This window comes from Streptopelia decaocto, assembly GCF_964273445.1.
Source record: "Streptopelia decaocto genome assembly, chromosome: 3".
Classification (NCBI taxonomy): domain Eukaryota; kingdom Metazoa; phylum Chordata; class Aves; order Columbiformes; family Columbidae; genus Streptopelia; species Streptopelia decaocto.
In genome coordinates, this window is record NC_138656.1 from 7,532,779 (window position 1) to 7,555,645 (window position 22,867).

At 37.5% G+C, this 22,867-nt stretch overlaps 1 protein-coding gene across 12 annotated transcripts in view; it reads right to left on the minus strand.

Moving 5' to 3' along the window:
• The window catches only part of LOC309437627 (kinesin-like protein KIF16B), a 133,737-nt gene that overhangs the window by 85,367 nt on the left and 25,503 nt on the right, over nucleotides 1-22,867 (minus strand). For all 12 annotated transcript variants that reach the window (XR_014183588.1, XR_014183589.1, XR_014183590.1 and 9 more), the window contains exons 6-12: nucleotides 22,609-22,718; nucleotides 21,839-21,981; nucleotides 20,361-20,529; nucleotides 20,081-20,212; nucleotides 17,142-17,317; nucleotides 15,215-15,280; nucleotides 12,725-12,784 (exon numbers count right to left, since the gene is read on the minus strand). Coding sequence is in view for 8 of the 12 variants with exons in the window: in XM_082048191.1 (XP_081904317.1) it covers nucleotides 12,725-12,784; nucleotides 15,215-15,280; nucleotides 17,142-17,317; nucleotides 20,081-20,212; nucleotides 20,361-20,529; nucleotides 21,839-21,981; nucleotides 22,609-22,718 (856 nt within the window). In the remaining 4 variants the exon portion in view is untranslated. The remainder of the gene's footprint in view (nucleotides 1-12,724; nucleotides 12,785-15,214; nucleotides 15,281-17,141; nucleotides 17,318-20,080; nucleotides 20,213-20,360; nucleotides 20,530-21,838; nucleotides 21,982-22,608; nucleotides 22,719-22,867) is intronic.

Consider the following 22,867-nt stretch of genomic DNA (forward strand, 5'->3'; position numbering starts at 1 on the left):
TACACAATATCAAATATCTGTCCTATGTTTTACTATGTTCAGGTTCACAGATGTATGATTTCTAGAATAACAAAATAAATTCTGAGTACCTGCTACAGGTGCTATTTGGGAGGCAAGGGGAAGAGAGGAGGGAATATGGAACACACCATCAGTGATGAGGCATATCCTTCTTAATCCGTGGACATGTCAAAGCTATGTTTTGTACTATCCTAGGACATTAATAAAATGATTTTGAACATTAAATAATATGTTTTTCCTTTATAAGCAATAAATAATTTATTTAACCATCAATTATGAAAGAGGATATTGATTCCCTCATATTTTAGGTAAGGTACAAATTCCCACTACATATTCTCTTTCTAATCAAGGGGACAAAGAAATAACACCATCTCTCTGGCTGCCACAGTCAGTTTAAGTACAATTAAAACAAAAAGTTTAGTAAAATTAAAACTCTTTAGCCTTCCAAGAGGAAGAAATTTCTAGTATCCAGAGCCATAAAGATAACCACAACTGAGGAGAAACTTCCCAGATTTTTCGCAGTCTCCTAGAGCTTTAGGCCACATGATCCCCGTCAATCAAGAAAACCCATTAAAAAGTGTACAACAACTAAGATCAGAAAACTGTAGTTTTGTTGTGAACGGCTTACTGTGAAAGTGCAGATGCTACAGCAGCAGCCCACACAGGCATCGATAGCTCTCTGAAACTAATGTCAATTAAAAAGGCAGATGCAGAACTGCTCAAATGACGAATTGCTAAGATAGTGAAGCTAAAATGATGGAAAGTTAATTATGCTATTCCTTTAAAGAATAAGAGAATTACAGGAGCAGGTCTTACTCTCATAAGGTCATTGTACCTTTTCCATTTTTCATTGTTTCTATTTCCCCCTCAAAACTGATTGCCGCGTGCTCACTGCTGACATGCAGCTGTCTATTATTATAATACACAGAAACCCTGTTATTGTAGTGGTACCCCAAAGCGCCACTATACTTAACAAGCTGCAAGGATTTCCATCAGAAGCCTTGGCAGATTCAAGGTAATTCCTCAGGAAACTGGGCCTTCATTCCTAGAATTGCAAGGACAAACTTAGCAAGTTGCAGCGTCTGCTCCTGGACACTTTAGACCTTCTACAGACAGAACTACTGCTGACGTCTGAGAAAAATTCCCTGAATAGAACTGCAGGATTTGGCTAATTGTTAATAGAAGTGCCTGCTTGGCTGCTCAGGCTTCCTGGATGCTAGCCTGCAAAATCCTGTTCTCCAGTGGCTTATAAAACTCAAACCATAAAGGCTGCCATTTTCCCAGCTAGAGCATCTGCTCCAGGCTGGTTTCTGCCCTGACCAGTCTGGGTTTAAGGGAAAACTCTTCCTCTTGTTCAAAAAATGAGGTACACAGAGCATTTTGCTATGTCTCAAGTGGCTTCATCTCTTCCTATTCGTGACACACTGAGCATACACCAGTCTCAAGGGAAAAACAAGTTATATGTTGCAGCACTGATATTTTGGGCTGAGAACAAGACTTTTCTTGCCATTAGTGATCCTTCCTAGCAGGATTAACTATACCTTCCAACTAAGAGACAACAACTCTACTCTCAGTATTCTTTGTGCTGGTATCTAAAAGGGAGAACGGGCCTGGCTTGAGGAGAAAGAAACAGACTATCTTAATTCATCCTCTTCTCCCATATGTATTACAATACAGTCTTTAATTACATGATCATATATTTTCTACAGGACCTGTGAATAATTCATTCCATAGACTGTACTCTGGGAATGAATCAAGAGAATGCAGTGAACTAGACTATTATCTACAGGACTCCTACCTCATCTGTTGCTAAAGCTGCATGATGAATGAGTCCTGGAATTGTACAGGAAAAAAACAGTCTCATAGCTAATACACTTATTCATTTTAAAAGCTTCTTTGGTTTTTGTGTGTTTCTTGGTGGATGGGAGAATTAAGAAGTGTGTCACTTATCTGGAGTTGTGTTTTGTTTATTATTTACCTAAAAATTCACCTCTAGTTCTGCAGAGATGGATCTAATGTAATAGATTAAATCTATTAGTTCCTTCCTCAGGGACAAAATGTAAGCCTTGCCATTGAAAGAAACTGAAGGAAGGAGTAGGACTATGCAAACTAGTACGCAAGAACTACCAAGGAGGGAAAAAAAACCCAAACAAAAGAAAAACAAAAAACACACCAGACTTCAGGATTAGCAATGCAATAGCAGTGCCTTTTGCAGATGAAGCTGCACAGGCTTGGTTGCCAGCACATCCTTGTCCCTCACAGCCCAGCTGCTGAGGTACAGAGATTGAATGAACCTGAAGAACAGTCCCATGTGCTCAAAGCCATCAGAATCATGCAGCAATAAACTCCTAAATACACTGCTAAAAACACCAGGTGAATAAAATTGCTCTAGTATTCATAGTCAATACACACTGCCATTAGAAACAGTTCCTTGGTGAAGGACTCAAGATAAATTTATGGGTTTTGTCTAAAATGTTGATACTGAAATGCTTGTTTAACCTTCCATAATCAAGAGCAATGAGGAATTTATATTGTCTTTTCTCCTTCCTACTGCTTCTCCGCTGATCCTTTAGAAGAAACAGCTTTCAGGGTATATTTCTTCTTCTATTTTCTACAGGCTAAATCGGGAACTTCCACTGCTTTCAATTTAGCTCCCCTTCCTGCCACAAGAAAATTAATAGAAAAGCAGACCAAATACCCAGGAGGAATTGTTGAACAAGTGGCATCTGAGCTGCAGAAAGGATTTCAAAGGCAACTCGGCAACTCGCTCTTGTCTGACTCCCTCTCATTTGAAAACCTCCTACAAGCCCAAGGGATGGATTAAAACTAAGCATGGCCTGGATAATCTACAAATGCAGAGCCCCCGTTGTAAGGAGGGCAGCAGTGAAATACTTGGGAGTATGGTTATTCCTAGAAACCAGAGGGCCTCTTTTGGAATGTGTAGCCTGGATCAGCCAAACTATTCAACCCTGCCTTAATCCGTGGTTGGTGAACTCAGAAACGGCGGCCTCCAACCGTGCTTCTCTGATGGTCCAGGTGGTTTGAAGTGGGTAAAACGGTTTAAAACTGAAATAAAAAACAATCAGTAGCATTAGGCATCTCTTGATTGCAACCTTCTAGCAGAAACTGAAAGTTAAAAGTGGTCAGACCAACCGCAGAGCCATCATAAGCAGCTAAAGAGGCTACAAGAAAGAAGGGAGGTTTCTTAATAAGATGAACACAGGTGGCAGAGACAGACTTGAAATCAGACAACTATTTCTTTTGAAATCTACTTTTGACTGCTGCACTTGGCGTTCCCCAGGTGGCTGGGACCCTTTCAATAGCGCTTCTATTAGGAAAAGACCTACAGTACATCAGTAGCACCAGTTCCCAATTTAGTATTTTTTCTTCCTCTGACAACAGCAAGCCAATGCTGAGAGTAGACAAAGCCCTGAAAAAATCACTGGTGAGTGAAGAGCAATGAGAGCTGCTCTCCTGAAGAAAAAGTAATGTGTATCTCAGGACAACCATAACACCCCTTAAAAAGTTCCTGTTTGTTTGCTTTTATAGGAAATTCCACTGTATTTCTTTCTTCTCAGTCAGCATTGTCCTCAGCATACATACCAGACTGAAGAGAGATGATCAGTTATAATAATAGTCATAATTTAATAATGGCATCTGTTCCGTAATACACTATGAAAAAACAATGTCTATCTATGGTAAAACAGATCATGTTGGGTTGATCTCTGTCCAAACTCAAACTCCAAAACAGAAATCCGTGTGTTGGCCAATAGCATAAAGATCCTGGGATGTAAATACATTCATTTCATCTTAACAACAACAACAAAACATGGGGCAGGAAGATACAATGCCACATTTTCATGTTCTGGCTTCTGAAGAGACCCCTATAGAACAAGACGCCTATCAATAGCGGCTTTGGGGGAGAGAAGCTATGTGACATTTAGTAACGACAATTCATCCCACCTTTAAATCTCACAACCAGAGCAGATGATTTTATAGACTACAACCACTGCCAGCAGCTGCTGCACCTGGGAAATAAATAAGTAATGCACAAGGTCAGGTATAAGCAAACAAACCCTAAGAAAATCAAGAGCTAAACTAGATATTACTCGTCTTCATTCAGGAGGCAGGAGTTGTGGGTAAATACTGGATTGAGAACAGGAAACATTTCCTTGTTGCCAGACAACTTTCTCAAAAAAAGATGGGAAAACCCCCCAATTTTTAAAATTATAATGTACTGACGTTCAATTCTAAATGTACAGAAGTGATTAATGAACAGAAGAATGTTAAGGAAAATGGTCATAAATAGAAGCTGCACATCATTGCTTCTGGCTTTTCAACTGCAAGATCCATTAAAAGAAAACAAATAGTAGAAGTGGCCTGGTGAAAGATCTGTATGTGCAAAAGCCTGTTTGCTTTCTCAACAATATTACCTGGTCAAATAAAAGATACCACCTCTTCCAGAAACTGTTCTTTTATATCTACAAAGCATCAGAGCTATAATAAAGTTAAGAAAATAAATATGTTTTAAAGGCTTTAGGTAATTTGTGAACTACTCTAGATATACAGTATTCTGAAAAAGAGAGTTGAATAATGTACTGACAAATAATTGCAAAAATTTCAAATGTACATAACCACTTTACAGTGCATCCCACCTGTGAATTGTTGTTTAGAAGCATTTCTGTCAAAACAGTTACTCAGGTTCTTCGGGACTTGCTCCTAAGCCAATGTTTTGGCATTTTCATAATCTTATTTTAGTAGATCCGAACAGCAATGAAAGTCAAGATATTGCAAATCATTTTGCCTTAAAATATCTGTATTAAATCTGAATTAAGCATGCAGAAAAAACTGATTTTTGTATCTGCAGTGACATCTAGTGTAAGAAACCAAAATCACATTTAAACAGGCTTCTAGAAAAAGAAGCTATCATCATTTATTGTGATTTCTGACTGAGATAGGCAAGAATAATTAACATCAGCACTTTTAAAACTTTCTTAGTATCTTGTCTTCTGCATAACATTCACAAACCAGCTAAAGGGAATCCTACTAAGCGTAACATGTTAATAAGAGACTAATTCAAATGTGCATTTTTCCTTTCCATACAAATTCAGTTTGATAAATGTATCACAGTATCACAGTATGTTTGGGATTGGAAGGGACCTCAAAAGATCATCTAGTCCAATTCCCCTGCCAGAGCAGGAACACCCAGATGAGGTTACACAGGAAGGTGTCCAGGCAGGTCTTGAATGTCTCCAGAGAAGGAGACTCCACAACCTCCCTGGGCAGCCTGTTCCAGTGTCTGTCACCCTCACAGTGAAGAAGTTTCTTCTCAAATTTAAGTGGAACCTCTTGTGCTCCGGTTTGAACCCATTACCCCTTGTCCTATCATTGGTTGTCACTGAGAAGAGCCTGGCTCCATCCTCGTGACACTCACCCTTTATATATCTGTAAACATTAATGAGGTCACCCCTCAGTCTCCTCTTCTCCAACCTCAAGAGCCCCAGCTCCCTCAGCCTTTCCTCACACGGGAGATGCTCCACTCCTTCATCGTCTTTGTTGCCCTGTGCTGAACTCTCTGCAGCAGTTCCCTGTCCTTCTTGAACTGAGGGGCCCAGAACTGGACACAATATTCCAGATGTGGTCTCACCAGGGCAGAGTAGAGGGGAAGGAGAACCTCTCTGGAACTACTAACCAACCTCCTTCTAATATACCCCAGGATGCCACTGGCCTTCCTGGCCACAAGGGCCCAGTGCTGGCTCATGGTCATCCTGTTGTCCACCAGGACCCCCAGGTCCCTTTCCCCTACGCTGCTCTCTAATAGGTCATTCCCCAACTTACACTGGAACCTGGGGTTGTTCCTACCCAGATGCAGGACTCTACACTTGCCCTTGTTATATTTCATTAAATTTTTCCCTATCCAACTCTCCAGCCTGTCCAGGTCTCTGGATGGCAGCACAGCCTTCTGGTGTGTCAGCCACTCCTCCCAGCTTAGTGTCATCAGCAAACTTGCTGATAGTACACTCTATTCCCTCATCCAAATCATTGATGAATATATTGAATAATATAGGCCCCAGCACTGACCCTTGAGGCACTCCACTAGATACAGGCCTCCAACTGGACTCTGCCCCATTGACCACAACTCTCTGGCCCTAGTTGTTATTCTGTTTATCCTATCAGCTTTTCTAAAAGAAAACAAATTCAGCAGTAACATCTGACAAATTTTTTCTGCCAGGTCCATAGATACGCTACCCTATTTTAATTTTGCAGGGATTTTTGAACCTCTTCCTCAAAAATTCAAGCAGAAGACAACTTGTAGAAAGGAAACAAAAACGAGAAGCACACGAGTGTTGTCTAATACAGATGACAAATAGAAGAAGTTATAACAAATAAAATCAAAGTACAGATTTAACTCTCCTATTAAAAGTACAGTTATGTTTCAAACACAGCCAACAGACATCATAACCAAGATGCAACACCAACATGTCTAACTAGGAACAACTTTACAAAAATGATTCACTTACTGAAACGTTAAAAATCCTTAGAAACAAGCTTTTCTCTTGCCAAACATACAAATAAACACATATGTCAAAACTGAAAATGAACAGTTTAAATACAGTATGATGCATACATTGTTTTGTATATAAATGCACATCATTCTTAAAACTCTCTTTTTTCCATTCAGCCTGTAAATACAACCATTTTAGGACCTGTGTTCCAAAGTTTCAAAGAGGTCTCAAAAAGCCACAGGTACTTTTTAAACTCAGGATTAAAGCCTACATTGGTGCCTTTCATAAAAACAACATTATTTGCAACTTTCCAATAACCAAACTTAACCAACGGTAAAACAATTAAAGTTATACAATCACACATATAAAGCTGTAGTTTTTTTGTTCATCACATAATTTTACATATATAAAATGTACGTATATCTAAATTTAAAAAAAAAATCACCACCAGCTATTCATTAGTGATCAAGAACTAATATATTATGCATTCAGTTCCTAATGTTCTAGTAATCATACTATGGAATAAGCACAAACCCCACAAGATCTCATTGGTTGCGGAAGGTATTGAGTGGGGAAGTGTCACAATGACAGATTTTTGGACAAGAATTACATTCCATGACTAATGCACAATCACCAAGTACTGGGGTAGAACATAAACCAAGTGAGAAGAGGAGGAGCCAAGCCAGTCAAGGTTAATAGGAAGTAACAAAAAGACCGAAAACAGAAAAATGGTGATGTGTGCCCAGTCTTTACAGGCAGAAGAACGGAGATAAAGGTGTATAAATACCATTCAGCAACTGCAGCTTAAAAATTATGTAGATTAAAGCAGCATTTATAGAGAACACAACACACTGCTCTTGACAGGGTTCACTACAGTATACAAACCAGCATGGAAAGGAAATGATTAAAATAAAAATCTGTTAGCTTCTGCCACCCTAATCAGCACCTCATAAATAGTTACACAATTACTTTGAGTTTTGGTCTCCTAGTGTCTTTGCTGGGTATAGCCAAGATTCATAAAGAAAGAATATTCTTCCATTTAGGTGAGTTTGCCTACCGAAATAACTGATATGAGTCTTTATGTATTCATCAGAGCAAATTAAGACTATTTCATCTCCCCAAAGACGCATGATATAAAAAAAAAGGTACCTGTTAATGCTTGAAGACAGGCATACAAGCAACAGTTTTCTTCCTCGGGTAGGAACAACCATTGTTAAGCCATAAAAATGCACTACTAACCTGCAGTACTCAACCAAAGGGCACAAAAAAAGATCAAATCAACAGTGTTCAATAACATATTTACACAACATGCGGTAAAGGGCTGCAGCAGAATTAGTATTATTGATGAAAGTGAGGCTGTGCCACTAAATCCAACAGGACAAAGCCAGTTGACGCAGCTACTGGTTAAACTATTGATCATGAGAATTAGACACATACAAAAAAACCTCTGTCCTTTAACAGAATCCATGAAGACAGATCTCCCTGCATCCTTTCACATCAGCTGAGCTCTGCCACACAAAGCTAATGACATGATTAGATGCAAACAACAGGATAATGAAATAAAGGTAACTCTAAATCTACTTAAAAAAAAAAAAAGTCTCTACCTTAATGCTAGGTGCAAAAAATATACATCAAAAGAAGGCAAAAGCTACACAAACAGTAAAGGGGAGAAGAAATTTAAAATGAAGTTGGGAGGGAAAAAAAAGCAGAGGATTATATAAAGGAGTATACATTTTAAAGAGATTAATACAAAAGCTGCTAAAGGTTAGAGAAAGAAATTGGAACATGCACAAGAAATGGCAAAAATAAGACGCCAGTAAAAGAAAAAAGATCTCTAGGAGAATGACAACACATGCAGGCAAATATAGAAGCCACATCAAAAGAAATTTTGTACCAATTAAAGCCTCAAAGAAAGAGAAAAATCGAAAGTTGGATAGGTTACTCTAACATCTTAGAAAGCATCCGAAGAAATTACAGACCCCAGGATTGATCTTTAGCAGAACAATACATAAAGGGCTAAACTAAGAAAAAGAGCAAACAGTTTTTCTTCCTTCCTCCTCTTCTCCTCAGGGCTATGTACGGAAGATCATTAACAGAAGGGGAAAAAAATCCATTGAAATTTTCAGTGACAGCCAGATGAAAGCAAAAACCTAGAGTTAAATAAGTGCTGAGGTTCCAAGCCACCTGAAGATACAGGAGCAAAGTAAAGCAGTGCTAGTTTGTAAAGTACAATTCTTTCAATAGCTGGTAACATTTGATGTAAGCCAAAGGTTACAGGTTTCAGATAAAATGCTATCACTTTGGCTTTCAATTCAGTATTTTACCCAATGCTGAAGCATCATTCTACATATTTATTAAGTTTATTAAGCACTAAACTATCCTCCCCTTGATTAAAAAGAGCAAGAGGGGATGGAGTGTAGCACTAGGTAAGTAAGGTTAGAGCGTCATAGAATCATAGAATCATTTTGGTTTGAAGAGAACCTCAAGATCATCGAGTCCAACCATAACCTGACTCTGGCACTAACCCATGTCCCTAAGAGCCTCATCTACATGTCTTTTAAACACCTCCAGGGATGGTGACTCCACCACTTCCCTGGGCAGCCTGTTCTAATGCCTGACAACCCTTTCCATGAACAATTTTTACCAAATATCCAATGTAAACCTCCCCTGGCACAACTTGAGACCATTTCCTTTTGTCCTATCACTTGCCACTTGGGAGAAGAGACCAACACTCTCTATGCTACAATCCCTTATTTGTTGTATAATAGTGAGGAGTTCAAGCACGAAAGCAAACATCATCACGGAAAACAACACTTGTCACTTCAGAGTGATTAACACCACCATACCTCATATGGAACCAGCACAAATTTAAACCCCCCATGTATGCAGTGTTCTAATCTCTGCATAAGGAAAATGGGAGGATTTGGGCTTTAGGTGAAAGAGAGCGTGTTATCAATACTCCCATCACCTGTCCAAGACACGTCCCATCTGACAACAGCATATATGAAGGATTATACAAGATGTTCACAGCTGATAATGACATTCAGCCACACAGACTCTGCACCAAATCCAGAACTGACAACATTTCAAGATAGGGTAGTCCAACATCCCCAGCCTGAAGATGCACACCGTGATGGAAACCCGTAACTTCGGGTGAAATGCACACAGACAAAAGTCAAAAGGGATAAAAGCTACAAGCAGAAATAATGAAGAATACTGGGATGTGCATGTCAGCTGCACACATGGCACTGTGCCAGCTGAAATAATTGAATTTTAAGCTGCCAAGTACTTTTTATCAAAACCTTGCCTTCACACGGTATTCCCTCTTCCTCAGTATTTTCTAGCTGGATAGTATTTTCCATTCTCTATGAATTATTTTTAAGGTAGGATTTAGATGTTGCTGCTCTAATTTAAAACAAGGTTCAAAATAACTGGCAAGGGTGAAGAAGTTTGAGGAACATCTTCCCTGCAAAACAGAGAGCATCGCTTCTTTGTGAGACCTGATGAAAGCGCTGTGTTCAGTAAAAGCCAGGTAACTTTTTCCAGCAATATCTGTTAATCTAGTAGAAGATACCAACATGCTCTGTGAATCTTGCTTCCTGTATTTTACAAGCCTTATGCAAAACCCTTTCAATTATTTTGGATTTAAACATGAACAGATTTTCCCATTGCCCTGTGAGAAAAATTCAAAACCATGTGAACTCTCATATTTAGAACCTAGAATGAAAATGCGTAACTACATATAATAGAATAGCAAATAGCATTCAGCTACTAGTAAGTGCACCTGCATCTAGCAGGCATGTATTAATAGGTAATAGGTAGCTGTTTACATTAATTTTCAAAACCTACTGCCTAAAAGATTCGGAGCAAAAGGTGTTAGGGACTGAAAAGCAAAAGGTTTTTAATTCTCCACTGTAGGGCAGCAACTATCTCAGGACCGTGAGCCCAGGGGGAGGCAAGGAGAAGCAGGTTTTGATCATAAATAAATGCAAACGTGAAATTCTAAGTACTTTAATGAAGAATGACCTGAAAGATACTGAATTACGGCATGGAAAAAGTTGCAGTTGTGGCTGTGGTGTGGTGGACACTCAAAGCCAGTCTCTCAAGGGGTGCTGAGACATTCTAGTTTTACAAATGAACAATGTGTCAGGTCTCTGTGTGCAAGGGGGTGTACATCAATAATGAAACAAAAAAGCCAGTGAAATTCTAGGAGCCCAGTACAAGAAACACAGCTGCTCTCCATAGTTTAAAATCAGCTTTGTAGCTGCTAAGCCTGGCAAATTTTCAAACAGCCCTTTTCCACTTGTATGCTGGCAATGATTTCAGGAATCATTAAACAAGGAGTGAATAAAAGTACTGATATCTTCAGTAAAACTGGGCAAAATAAAATAATACAACCAAGAAAACTTTTGCAGATTTTCAGCTTTCAAGGCCAAGAAAGTCTTATCAGCTTTAACCCAAAAGTGAAATATAAGCTACGTTAATGTACTCAGATATCAGCATATAAAAGAGCAAAATACAGAAGCCACGTGAATTAAACTAACAAAAGCTCCATAACAGAGAAGCAAAATCACAGCTTCTGTGTTTTTAAGTCCTGTGTTCAGCTATTTAACAAATGCAACTTTCCCTTGTTTATAGGAACTGTTCACTTAACAACTTCTACAATGCTGTATTTTCTGTGGAAGAATCAGTGCATTTCCAACATTGAGCTCTAAAGACTTCCCATACGCTACATCATGTTCACTTTCACAATTGATGAAAATTCACAAACTCTCCATGTGACAATGAACTCCCCAATCTAGACCTGAGTAAAGAGAGGCTTAATAAAGTTCTATGTGCATATAGATGCTTCAAGGTAACAAAATAACAAAGAAATAATGTAAAATTGGACCGAAAACATCTTGGAGGAATATGCAAATGGTAATTCCCAGTTCAGTAGGTGGACAGACATTAAACAGTCCATTCTGTCACGCCATCTGCTAGGCAGTTACCAACTCTGCTCTGTTCTCCATGCTATTTGTGCTTTATTTTTAAGCACGGAGTCATTCAACTTACTTGGAAGTCAGATAAAAGACATGGTGGTGAACTTTCAAAAAAAATTAAAGTGATACACAAAAAGAAAAATCAACTACAAAAATCAAGTTTCAGTGATAAGGGGAATTAAAAAATTACTTCTAAATGCTTGCTTGAATTGCAGTCCAAACAAGTTTATGTACAGCAAATCATGAATGCTTAAGATTTGTTTTCAAAATGTTTATTTAACAGGGTAGTTAAAAAATTTGGTAAAAAATGTCAGTCTATGTTACGGAAAGGAAACTGTGAATTATTCCTCTGTGTGTGCGCACACACATGTGCTTATATACGTGTGTGGAATTACAAAGCAGCCTATTAAAATATCACCTTAATCATGAGCCAAATGCCAACATAAAATCTTACCCATACAACTGAACAGCAGCAAAGATACATGCAGAGAACACAAAAGTCTGAAGTCTACATCATGCAAAAATCACAGCACAGAAAATCACCAAGTTGCCCCCTTGGATCTGTATTAAATCTACAAAACACAAGAGAGCACCGCGTGGATTTAACTGCTCCAGATGTAGTCTGGAGTCATATAAAGAGCACAATGTAAACCAGCTTATGTGAACCAGTTGCAAAAATCCCTGTGCTTGGGACTCCAGAGCATACTTACCTCAGATGCATCTGTCTGGTTTGATCAAGACCTACTGGAGGAGATTCAACTGCAGAAATCCCATTGAAAGCTGTTTTTCAAGTTTACAAGCCATTGCTGACCGAAACATGAATCTGAAGGCCAATGCAAAAATCTGTATCCACTATGCAATACATTCACTGAGATGAATGTAAGATAAAACGTGATTATTCACAGGTCTTATTGATAGAACAAAAACACCAAGAGGATGAGAGATGTACTGGTGCTTCTGCCATGTTTTCTTCGTTTGTAACTCAATAAAAACATGCAGCATTTTAAAGATTTGTTAAGAGAGAAGCTGTTTTGCACCAAGGTCAATATGGTGAAAACAAAGAAAGAGTTGTGCTCATTTTTATTAACAATTATTTAAAACCTTATTCAAAAATAGCAGCATACCTGAATATTTGCTCTTAGAACAGAAACATTTTTGAAGAAAAAACTTTTAAGACTAGTTCAAATGCCAAGTTGAAAATGTATTTGTTTTCCTTACTTTCAAGATATCTTGAGTTTCATTCCACTTGTTTGTCCACTCTTTGGTCAGTTCTTGTACCTATAAAATAAAACAAATACTGAAAAAAAAAATCACATATCTTCTGAAGTCCTTGATAATGCATTCTCAGAGAAGTATTAAATATTTGTGCAATTCTTTGTGAACATTAGTACTTAAACATCTAGAAGAGCACTGTTGCTCCTCCAATAAGTGGCCATACCTACAATTTCTCTCTCTCAAAAAGAAAGAAAAAATCTTATTTATAGTATAAAACAAAACAAAGGACAGGAATAGCCACTTCACATAATGGCATTCATTTTGGAGGAAATGGAATAATTCCATTAAGTGCTTCATCAGTCCTACAAAGTCTACTGCCACAGATTGATCCCTTCGCTGTAACAAAACAGCTCCTTTCCTACAGTGCAAATAGGCACGTTCAGGCTAAAATACCCTGCAGAGAATGGCATGCAGAGGAAAAATCAGACAGGCAGCCTTCAGGAGAGAATCAGAGTAGAGTTTGCTGCAACTTAGAAGTCACATACTTGATCAAATTCAGCACACAAGAGGGAAGCTGCTGGCAAAAGCGTTACAGACAGGGACAGTATTGGCTATGAACACTTAGGTTTCGTCCATCTCATGAGTTAACTTTCACAGTTGTCATACCAGTAAAGGTTCCTTTCATTTCAGAGCCTTTTGGGCTTTTTAGAAAGCACTGCATAGAGGGTGCTTCAGGCACATCCACCTCAAAGCTTTGGCTGACTTGGAATCATAAATCACCTTGAATACAACATGTATACAGAGAGACACTTTCATTTATTAAATCACCAGATTTCTGTGCAGGAATTAAATACAGAGACTTTTGAAAACATAAGCAATTTTTTTAATTCACTTCAACTGCAAAAAGCTGAAAAAACCCAAACCAAAAAACAAAACCAAACCACCAGCTACATCCCTGTATTACTTTATGTATAAAACCATTGTAGAAAAAGAAAAAAACAACACAGGTAATCAGTGCAGTTCCTCCAAACATCTCCACATTTGATATCTCCAGCTTACCATCCTACTTGTCTCTGCAGATCAGCTGCAAATTAATCAATGGGAACTAAAGAAGTTTTTCTCATCTCTATATCTCAAGATTTCAAAAGACAAAAGTAAATACATCTTTCAATGCACCATATGGGTCCTAGTGTTGCTTATCAGAATGTTAAAACAAAAAATAATTCAAAAAAAATTAAAGAAAAGCATGGAGGTCCATAAGTCTATTTACCATACCAGAATAATTTCTGTTCCTCAGAAATCATTTAAACATTGTTGCTATATGAGAACAAATCAGCTCATTAAAGAAAGCCTCCATATATTTGTCAGATAATTTAAATATGGTGATAAAATCTTTAGATCTGTATAAACAAATTAATTATTGCACTCATTCAATTATTAAAAAAGCCATAAACTGCAACACCTAGAAAGACTTTTCAGTAATTATGGCTATTGTAATTATCATGAATAGTAATCACGTAACCTTCTAATGAGGCTGACAAAAGATAATAAAATATGCTCGATATACTCCCCACGCAGAGGGGCCAACACTTCGGAGCAGGACAAGCAGTGATTACTGTCAGAGCATGAATAACATACTGTAATTAGCAAATAGTCAGCACTTCATATTACTCAGCTACTGTTAGATAAAGGCCTTATGTTTGTGCCCAAAAATAAAACCATACTACATGTACTAACAATATTATCATTCAGCTCTGATCCAGCTAACCTGTTTTCTAAACCTCGTATGAAGATGAAAAAGATAATTTGCAACTGAAGGCTCCTACTACGGTTACGCAGGTCCTACTTTAATTTTTGAACACAACACAATAAGGGTTCTTGCATATACTACCAAGTTCTGAAATGCGTTTCCAGCAGAAACTTGGCTTATGGAGAAGCCTGGAGTCTATTTTGCAGCTATAGTTCATACTAAAACACGTGTTTCGTCCAATTTTGTCAGGAGGTTTATTTTTAGAGTATCATTTCACTGAAAAGTTTCTTTTAAAATTGGTTGTACCAGTGGGAATCCTGAAAAGCACAGACAGACACCGTGCCAATTACTTAGGTCAAAACAAGATTCTCAAAGCAATGCATTCATTCTCTAATTGTATTAATAAAGATCCAAGCAGCACCAGCATAAACCTTACCATTTAAACCACCTAAGGAGCCCCTATTTTTTAAAAGCATCATCATCTATAGTTGATTGGCAACTTCTTGACAATATACAGAACTAAATATTTGCTGCCATGTAGGTGAATGACTCCATATACTTTCCTCTCCTCTCTTCCAAAGTCTGAGTAACGCTATTTTTTTAAAAACAGTTTGCAGTACCATGGTGAGAGAAAATTAAATTGTGCATCCAAAAAATCCTGATAATTATCAACACTATTGCATCCAGGCTTCCCCACTTTTCTTTTTCTGGATTAAAAACTGCTTTATGAAATTGTAACTCACCCTTGCTTCATTCTGCTGAAGCTTTTCTTCCATACTTAGAGCTATTGGAGAATCCAAGAGTGCAATCTGAAATTGTAAAGAGTAAACATAACCAAGTTTAGAAAAAGAAGGAAAATGTAACAATTTCTGGCTGAATCAAAGAAATGCAATTGTTCAACTTTTAAAATTGTTTATGATAAAGTATTTTAAACTGCAATATATATAATTTTACCTTGAAATACTGTAAACAGAGTAATGAATCTTGTCAAAGCAAATACTTCAAATACCAGTTATCGATTTGAGGGCACTATTTTCATTCACTATGGATATACATGCATGCAGACACTGGAACCAGCCACAAGTTTCTAACAGGTAATTCCTGATACATCTATCCTTATATTTCTTATTATACATCAATAGTTAACCATTTTGCTATAATACTTATGTGCACTGCTTATCTTTAATATATATTAATGTAACTGGCCTTAGAAGAGGAAAACTACTATACAACATGTACACACACACGCAATACTCATTGTTCTGTGACCTTCTGCACTGAATCCAGCACTATTTTTTGGTAACCAGTATCTTCAGTGATCTACATAAAGATTTGCAATACAGTATTCTGGGAATAGAAAGGAAAACTACAAAAGAAATTAAACCGAGATTTATATTCCACTGTGCATACATAACACCACCTGCTGTTTTACCAACCATCACAAATTCAATTAACTTCAGCAAGTTTTCTATTGTCTCCCACACAGCCATTTATCACATCCTACAACTGAAACAGATTTATTTTGCGATATCCACTGTTTTACAGCTCAGAACTAGGTTAAAGCATTAGATCTTCAAAGGGGTCCAAGTTACATCTACTTCGATAACTCTAAATCAAATCATATTCTGAAAATAAATTAATTTTCCCCTCCTAAAGAATAAAGAAGAAACACAAGTACAACAGAGTAATTCAACCCCATGAAGAGTTTTCTAATTGTTTGTAACAAAGCAGAGCTCTCCGCCTCAGTCATCTACAATGCCTATTACAGCTTCCAACTGTGGTCCCATCCCCTTTTTCAGCAAATATTTTATAGCATGAAATCTTGCTGAAGTACCAGTCTTCTATTAAAAAAAGTCTGTGCTGAGTGACATTTCACATTGCACAGTCTATCTAAAGTAAAATTAGATGGTTCTACAAATAAACCTGAAGTATCGTTTCAGATATTTCCCAATCGTATTTGCTCAAGTATGAAATCTAGCAGTCCCAAGTGACATTATTTAGAAAAGACGACTGGCCTGGGCCAATTGCATATTCCTTACTGTTAGTTTGGTTTCACTATCCTGGAAAGAGAGGAGAAATAAGCCTGAGCTTGTGCAGCAAGTGTTTATAACAAGAAAGAGAGCTGTGCAAAAGGGAAGCAAAGCATGACACACATTTTCTTACACCACCACTGAAAATACTTTTACATATTTAGCATGTTACGTGCTTTCCAATGTACCATGCAGCCAAACACATACACACACACAAAAAATTGTTCAAACCCATCTATACTCCTACATTTTAATATTTATACATCTTAAATGCTTTATACCTTCTACCAATAAATAAAGTACCTCTTCAGTCCATCAGGCTAGACCCAGGAAATAATGTTACTGCTCAGACTCCGTATGCTGTGGTGACGACCTGTTCCACAGCACACTGCAATCAAGCTCTGATTATATCAAGAGAAAGCTAAAAGCTTTGGGATGACAATTTTTCCCCCCTTATGTTAAAAGAGGTAATCTACTGGCCATATGGAAACTGATTCAATCACGAAAATAATATTCATTCATAGCCTCATAGAGCTTGTTTACTCAAATCAATATAATGAAAGATAATTATCTCATTACATTCTAGAAATAGATGTTATAACTCAAGGAAAATTACACATAAATTTCAAGTAAAGCTAACCTGATTCCCTTGAGCAAGCAGGGCTTTTAATCGGGCTATTTCAGCTCTCAGCTCACGGATCAGTTTGACGTTAGGATCCTCATTAATAGTAGGCTTGTTGATGATGTTTTTGGCTCTATTTGCATAGCGAAGTGTACTTAAAGTTTCTCCATAATTGACATCAGCAGGTGAAATAGCTAAGATGAAATCAGAAACAGTTTATCCAGCAGCATATGTTTCATTTAGTAAAGTTAGTCTATATTTTAGAAGTCAGATAAACTTAATGTGGATGAAGAAACAGAAATATATGATTAACCAGTATGGCTACAATTAGTTCCAGTTCTTCACCTATCTCCACTGCTTTCATGTCATTATACCTTTGGTTAAGTAAACACTGTATTAGAATAGTGTATTAGAATAATCAGGTCCAACAACCAAGCGTTTTAAGGAAATCTTGCTGTCAATCTACTTAACATTTACATTTCTCTGGTAAGCATAAACATCCTACGTGAATACTTCACAAGCTTTCTTGGAATGTTTTTAGAAGAACAGTGGGACAAACAGTATTTTGTAGTTTTCAATGTAATCATGGCATGGAAAAGTCACTTCAGATAAAAACACAGTAGGTTCAGTCCAAGTTTTGAAGAGAAATTAAACAGCATTCAAACATAAAGCAGGCACAAAAAGTAAAACATATGAGAGCTGCTATAATTTACAAACCTAGCTGTTCTGCTGAGCTGCAGGCATCTGGCAGCACACACAACTATTACCTAGCTGATGCATCAAGAGAAATTGGTATTATTTTTACAGGCAATTTAATCAGGAAAAACAATGGAGTTTAAATGAAAGTGCTAATGCTCTCCTTCACTTAATTTTCCTAACAATATACAAGATGTTCCCAATTAAAAAGATAATTACTGCATTCAAATAGATGAGCAAAAACACAGAAGAGAACGCCATGCAGAAATGCCAAAGGACCAGAAATCAGTAATCAAACTGAACAAGAGACCCAGAGAATCCGACCATGAAAACACCTGTAAAAATTATCAAGTAACCAAAATATTCTGCCTTTCCTCATTCTCTCAACAGTAATAAATATTATTCTTGTGGTAGAGACTCCCTGAATGAGGGGAGATGCACTTGGCAACAGACTATACTTCCCTTGCTCACGCTATTACTTCCCTACTTTATCTACAGTCTCCTCTGCACTAAATTATTCTATTTCTGGAAGGATGTTACAATACGTTATAGAAATATGACAAATGGGAATTGGATGTTTAAGAGCCTTTCCTACAGTCTGAGATGATCTTGCTGCTTTTTTTGTGTGTTTAGTTACAGAAAAGGAAGGCCAAACGGATCTGGACAGCTTGTCAGGCTCTGTTCGGCCGTTCAGCCGCATTACCAGTTCAGTTACTGTTGGAGAAAAGATCAACCATCAGGGCTCTGCCCAGCAGAAGCATCCTTAATAGACAAGGAGGTAGCTGAAAAAGCAGCTGGGCACTCTAACCATTAGTATAGGCACTAAAAGCTCACTATGTTTCTATAATTTCTCTTCCCAATACCTTTGTCAATTAAAACAAAAAAGAAAAAAGAAAAAAAAAAAAACACAAACCACAACCCAAAACAAGTTACTCAACCATCCCTAACATTCTCTGATTGTGTGATTGTGTGTGATTCTGTGACTGAAAGAAAGCATCAAGAAGAAAGATGTCAATACAGCGTGATTTAAACAGCCAGGAAAAAAAAAGCAGAGTTTGGTCCAAGATCCTCTCTTGGTACTACAGTGATGAGCCCAAACAAAGAAAGTGGCACGGATTCTAAAAACAGCCCCCAAAATCATGCAAACAAGGAACTGCTACACTGAGAATTTGACTGTAACAAAACCACTGAAGACCCAGAACTTAACCCAATGCATTTTATTCCCTCAGTTCTGCTCTCCCACCATTCCCAAGAGAGGATGGTGAAACTCCACTTCATTTGAGCAGGAAAGAGTGAGAGAAATTTCAGAGCTGCTCTTCTCTTCACACCTTATATCCAAAATCCTCCCCTTCCCTTAAACATCCTCCTGGCTTCACCTGGTTATTTTGGGAACGGAATTCCCATTCCAATTTGTTCAAAAACCTGCAATAAGTGTGCTACAGGTAGGTTTTTAAACCAGGTGATCCTTACAGAGCTTCCTACGGGTAAAAAGGAAACTGTGAGAAAAGTTTGCTAGATGACTGATTATAAATAATTAAATTTAGACAGAAAGTTAAAATACTGTGTGCATTCAAAAAGCAGGTTAAATAAAAAAAGACAGTCTTACCCACTGAATGTCAAATGAGACCAGGTTGTTTCTGCTACTAATGCAACAAAGCCAACAGTTTTGGAAAGGCAAACCAATTCACACATTAGTATTAAAAACATTCCAGCTTTACGTATGTAGTCATTTTTTTTACTGGGGATCGAAGACTGTAAGCAGGGGAGGAGAGGTGTAAGGGGAGAGAAGTACAAGACTTTATCTAGAGCCAGGTTTGAGCATTGACCATAAGTAACAGAGCTGTCTGGAATACGAGTGAACCTCAGGAATAAGCAGGAACTGTTACTTGAAGTTTAACTGATCGGATTGGCCGTTACACTGGGTATGTGTCAAAGAATCACAGCAGTGAGGTAGATGAGCAAACGAAAGAAATTAGGCACATACATTTAGATGATCCTTACTTATGCAAACAAATGTCTAACGACTGCACATACACAGTCTGGATGCTTTGTTACCTTTGTGACCAAACAGCCAGTGACACATGCACCCATGTAGGTAAAAGCAGGGTGTTACTAGAAGACTCAGAAATAAAGAAAACATGAATACATATAAACAATTTTCTGCCGTAACAAAGCATCTGGAATCTCATTATTTACAGCCACTCTTATTAAGAATGCACTATTCAGGATTCAAAAAAAAAAGTACTTTAAAACACACTTACTGGCAATCATAATAGTTTTAGAGTTTCCTCCTAGGCTATCTTTTAACAGCCAAGTCAACACAGAGTCCCTGTAAGGCACAAATACTTGTTTCTTCTTTGAAAGAGGATTTGTTGCATCCTGAGATAAATCAGCTGTGACAAGGAAATAGGAAATAAAAAACCAAAACAGTTTTTGAAAATGAATGGAAATATGTATGTGTTAGACCTCTGCTTGTGTAAGTAAATATGAACAGAAGTGTAATGATAAAAAAAAAGACAAGTATAAAAGCCGGTGACTTACCTAAGGCAGAAATTACATTTCCCAGAGTAACCAGAGACTTATTAATATTCCCTCCTTCCTTTAATCTAACCCCTGTGGCACCAGTGGCATCTGCTCTTTCACTTCCAGCAAGATCTACCAAATGAATCTTGCTAACAGTCTCACAAGGCATTTCAGAATCAAATTTAGCCTACAGAGAAAAACACAAAGAAAAGTGTGTTAAGCTACCAAATTCTGAAATTTTACTGAATCCAACCTAGTAGCCTTTTTCATGTCATGACTGAATTTAACTTGTTCACAAGAGCAGAGCTTGAGAAGACAAGTGGATTAGAGATGCCACAGAAAGGCATCTGAATTGCTGGATTACTCCCACACAAGCACTTCTTTAAATTGTAGTACTTGCAAATTTCTGGTCATTTATGCACATGCACTGACTAATGAGAGTTGCTATTTACACAATGCACAGTGACCACGTGCTGATACCATTTTATTATGCTTTCAACATATAAAGTTACAGCATACACAGACATATTTACACTCAGTTTCTCCCCCTGCCTCCAAGTTCAAGTAGGTAGCAACTGCAATTTTATTCTACAATTTTAACCGAGGTTTCCTCTGATTTTTATCTTAATTCACCTAAGTCAAATCCGACTGTCCTGTCTCAAAATTCCTTCTACTTTTACAGTACAACAGTAGAACAAAACCTTTCGCTGCTTGCCTGTCATCTTCTTTCAAAAGCTTTGTGATGAGCAAACCATCATTGGTGAACAGCTGGTGCATGTGATTTTGTGTATGTCTGGCAGGGAGAGACATGCAAGTTCTGTCAGTAGAGCGAACCACCTCTGTATTACCTTCTTTTCATTTAGCAGGTTATCCATGGACCATTTATAAAGCTCCCCAAAAACAACGATGAAGAGCAGGAGCCATTAGAAAAGGAGTTTACCACATATGCACCAAAAGATCACTATGTCCTGAGAAAATGTGTTAAATCTCTCAGTTTTTCCATCAGTAAATCAAGGAATATAAATAGTTTTCCACTAGTAACAGAGTCAGCAAGAAAATGCTCAGAAAACACTTCTACACTATGATTCAGGCCATGGAGACAGCTAGTTTCATAAATCTCGGATGTGATTCTGTGATAACACGAGAGCTCTCACACAACATGCACCTCACCCACTCCTCCCCATTGCAGCACCGTGAAACAACCTGGCACCAGTCTCTGTTATTCAGCCTGACCTCCCTATAATTATCTCCTCAAAATCAACTAAATATCATTTTAAGTAATCCCATTACACTTCAAATTTTAAAGATTATAATCACTGATAAACATATTTATAATTCTCAAAACAGTACTTCCACACTTTTAACTTTCCCTAGCACAAGACAGCAACATATTCCTTTTCTACCCATACCTGCTTATTTGACAACCTTATTTTTCCATTATCATATGAATTATTGAATCTAAACACATATTAAGACAAGGGCTTTTGTTTTGTTACCTGAGTGAAGTTGATCGTGAAAATGGCGTGCGACCTGCTACTGACAGCATTCATTCCAGTTGCAGCCGTCGTTCTATTTATATTTCCTGCATCCATAAGTTCCTCCACATCAGTGTAATTTTGCACTAAATGTTTAGACAAGTCTGAAGAAAAGCAGAGTGTTTCAGTATGCTCATAGGTGCACTTGATTGTCGTTGCAAAAATATTCAAATTACCCTCACTACTGCAAAGTATTGCTGCAATTAGTGTTTATTGTCGTACTTGTTTATCAGTTAAGGAAAGGAATGAGGCCTCATGAACAATGGAGAACTTACACATTTACAGTAAATTAAGAAAAAAATATGCAATCTTACTAAAGTATTTAGTGCAATAACATAAGCGTAATCCCTCAAGAGACATGAACCTTCCCTGGTAGAGGACAGATAAAGACAATTACTTCCTAACAGGTTGTTTCCATCTAAACGTTAAAGACTTATCATTTATAGGCAACAAATCCTTAAAACCAATTGCATCTCTTAACGTTGTTTAAAAATGTGTTATAAATGTACAGATAAAGCTCTATATGTATAATAATCTTAGAACTATGGAAGCGAGTGGGGATACAAAATGAGAGGCTATTCTCTTTTAATGCTTTTATATCAAAGGAAAGCACTGTATCCATCATCATTTAGATTTTAAAAGATTAAAATGCCCTATGCAATTAGACATGACATTTTAGAATATATAAAGGCAATAAAATATCCAGTGCAAAACACTGAAAGTGTTTTTACCCTCAACATAAGGCCCTTCTTTTGGATGTTCTCGTATTCGTAAATTGTTCGTTTTTGATGACTTCCGTCTGAGAAGATCTCTCACACGTTCATTATAAATTTCTAGATAACTGAAAGAGAAAGGTTGGAAAAAGCACTGACTGAGTGTTTAAGGAAAGGAAAGTCACGTTAACACTGTGTTTGAAAGCAAGATGGATCCAAAGTTGGCTTAAGATACTAGTGACTACAGTGCATTTGTATCATAAGGAAAAAAAAGCCA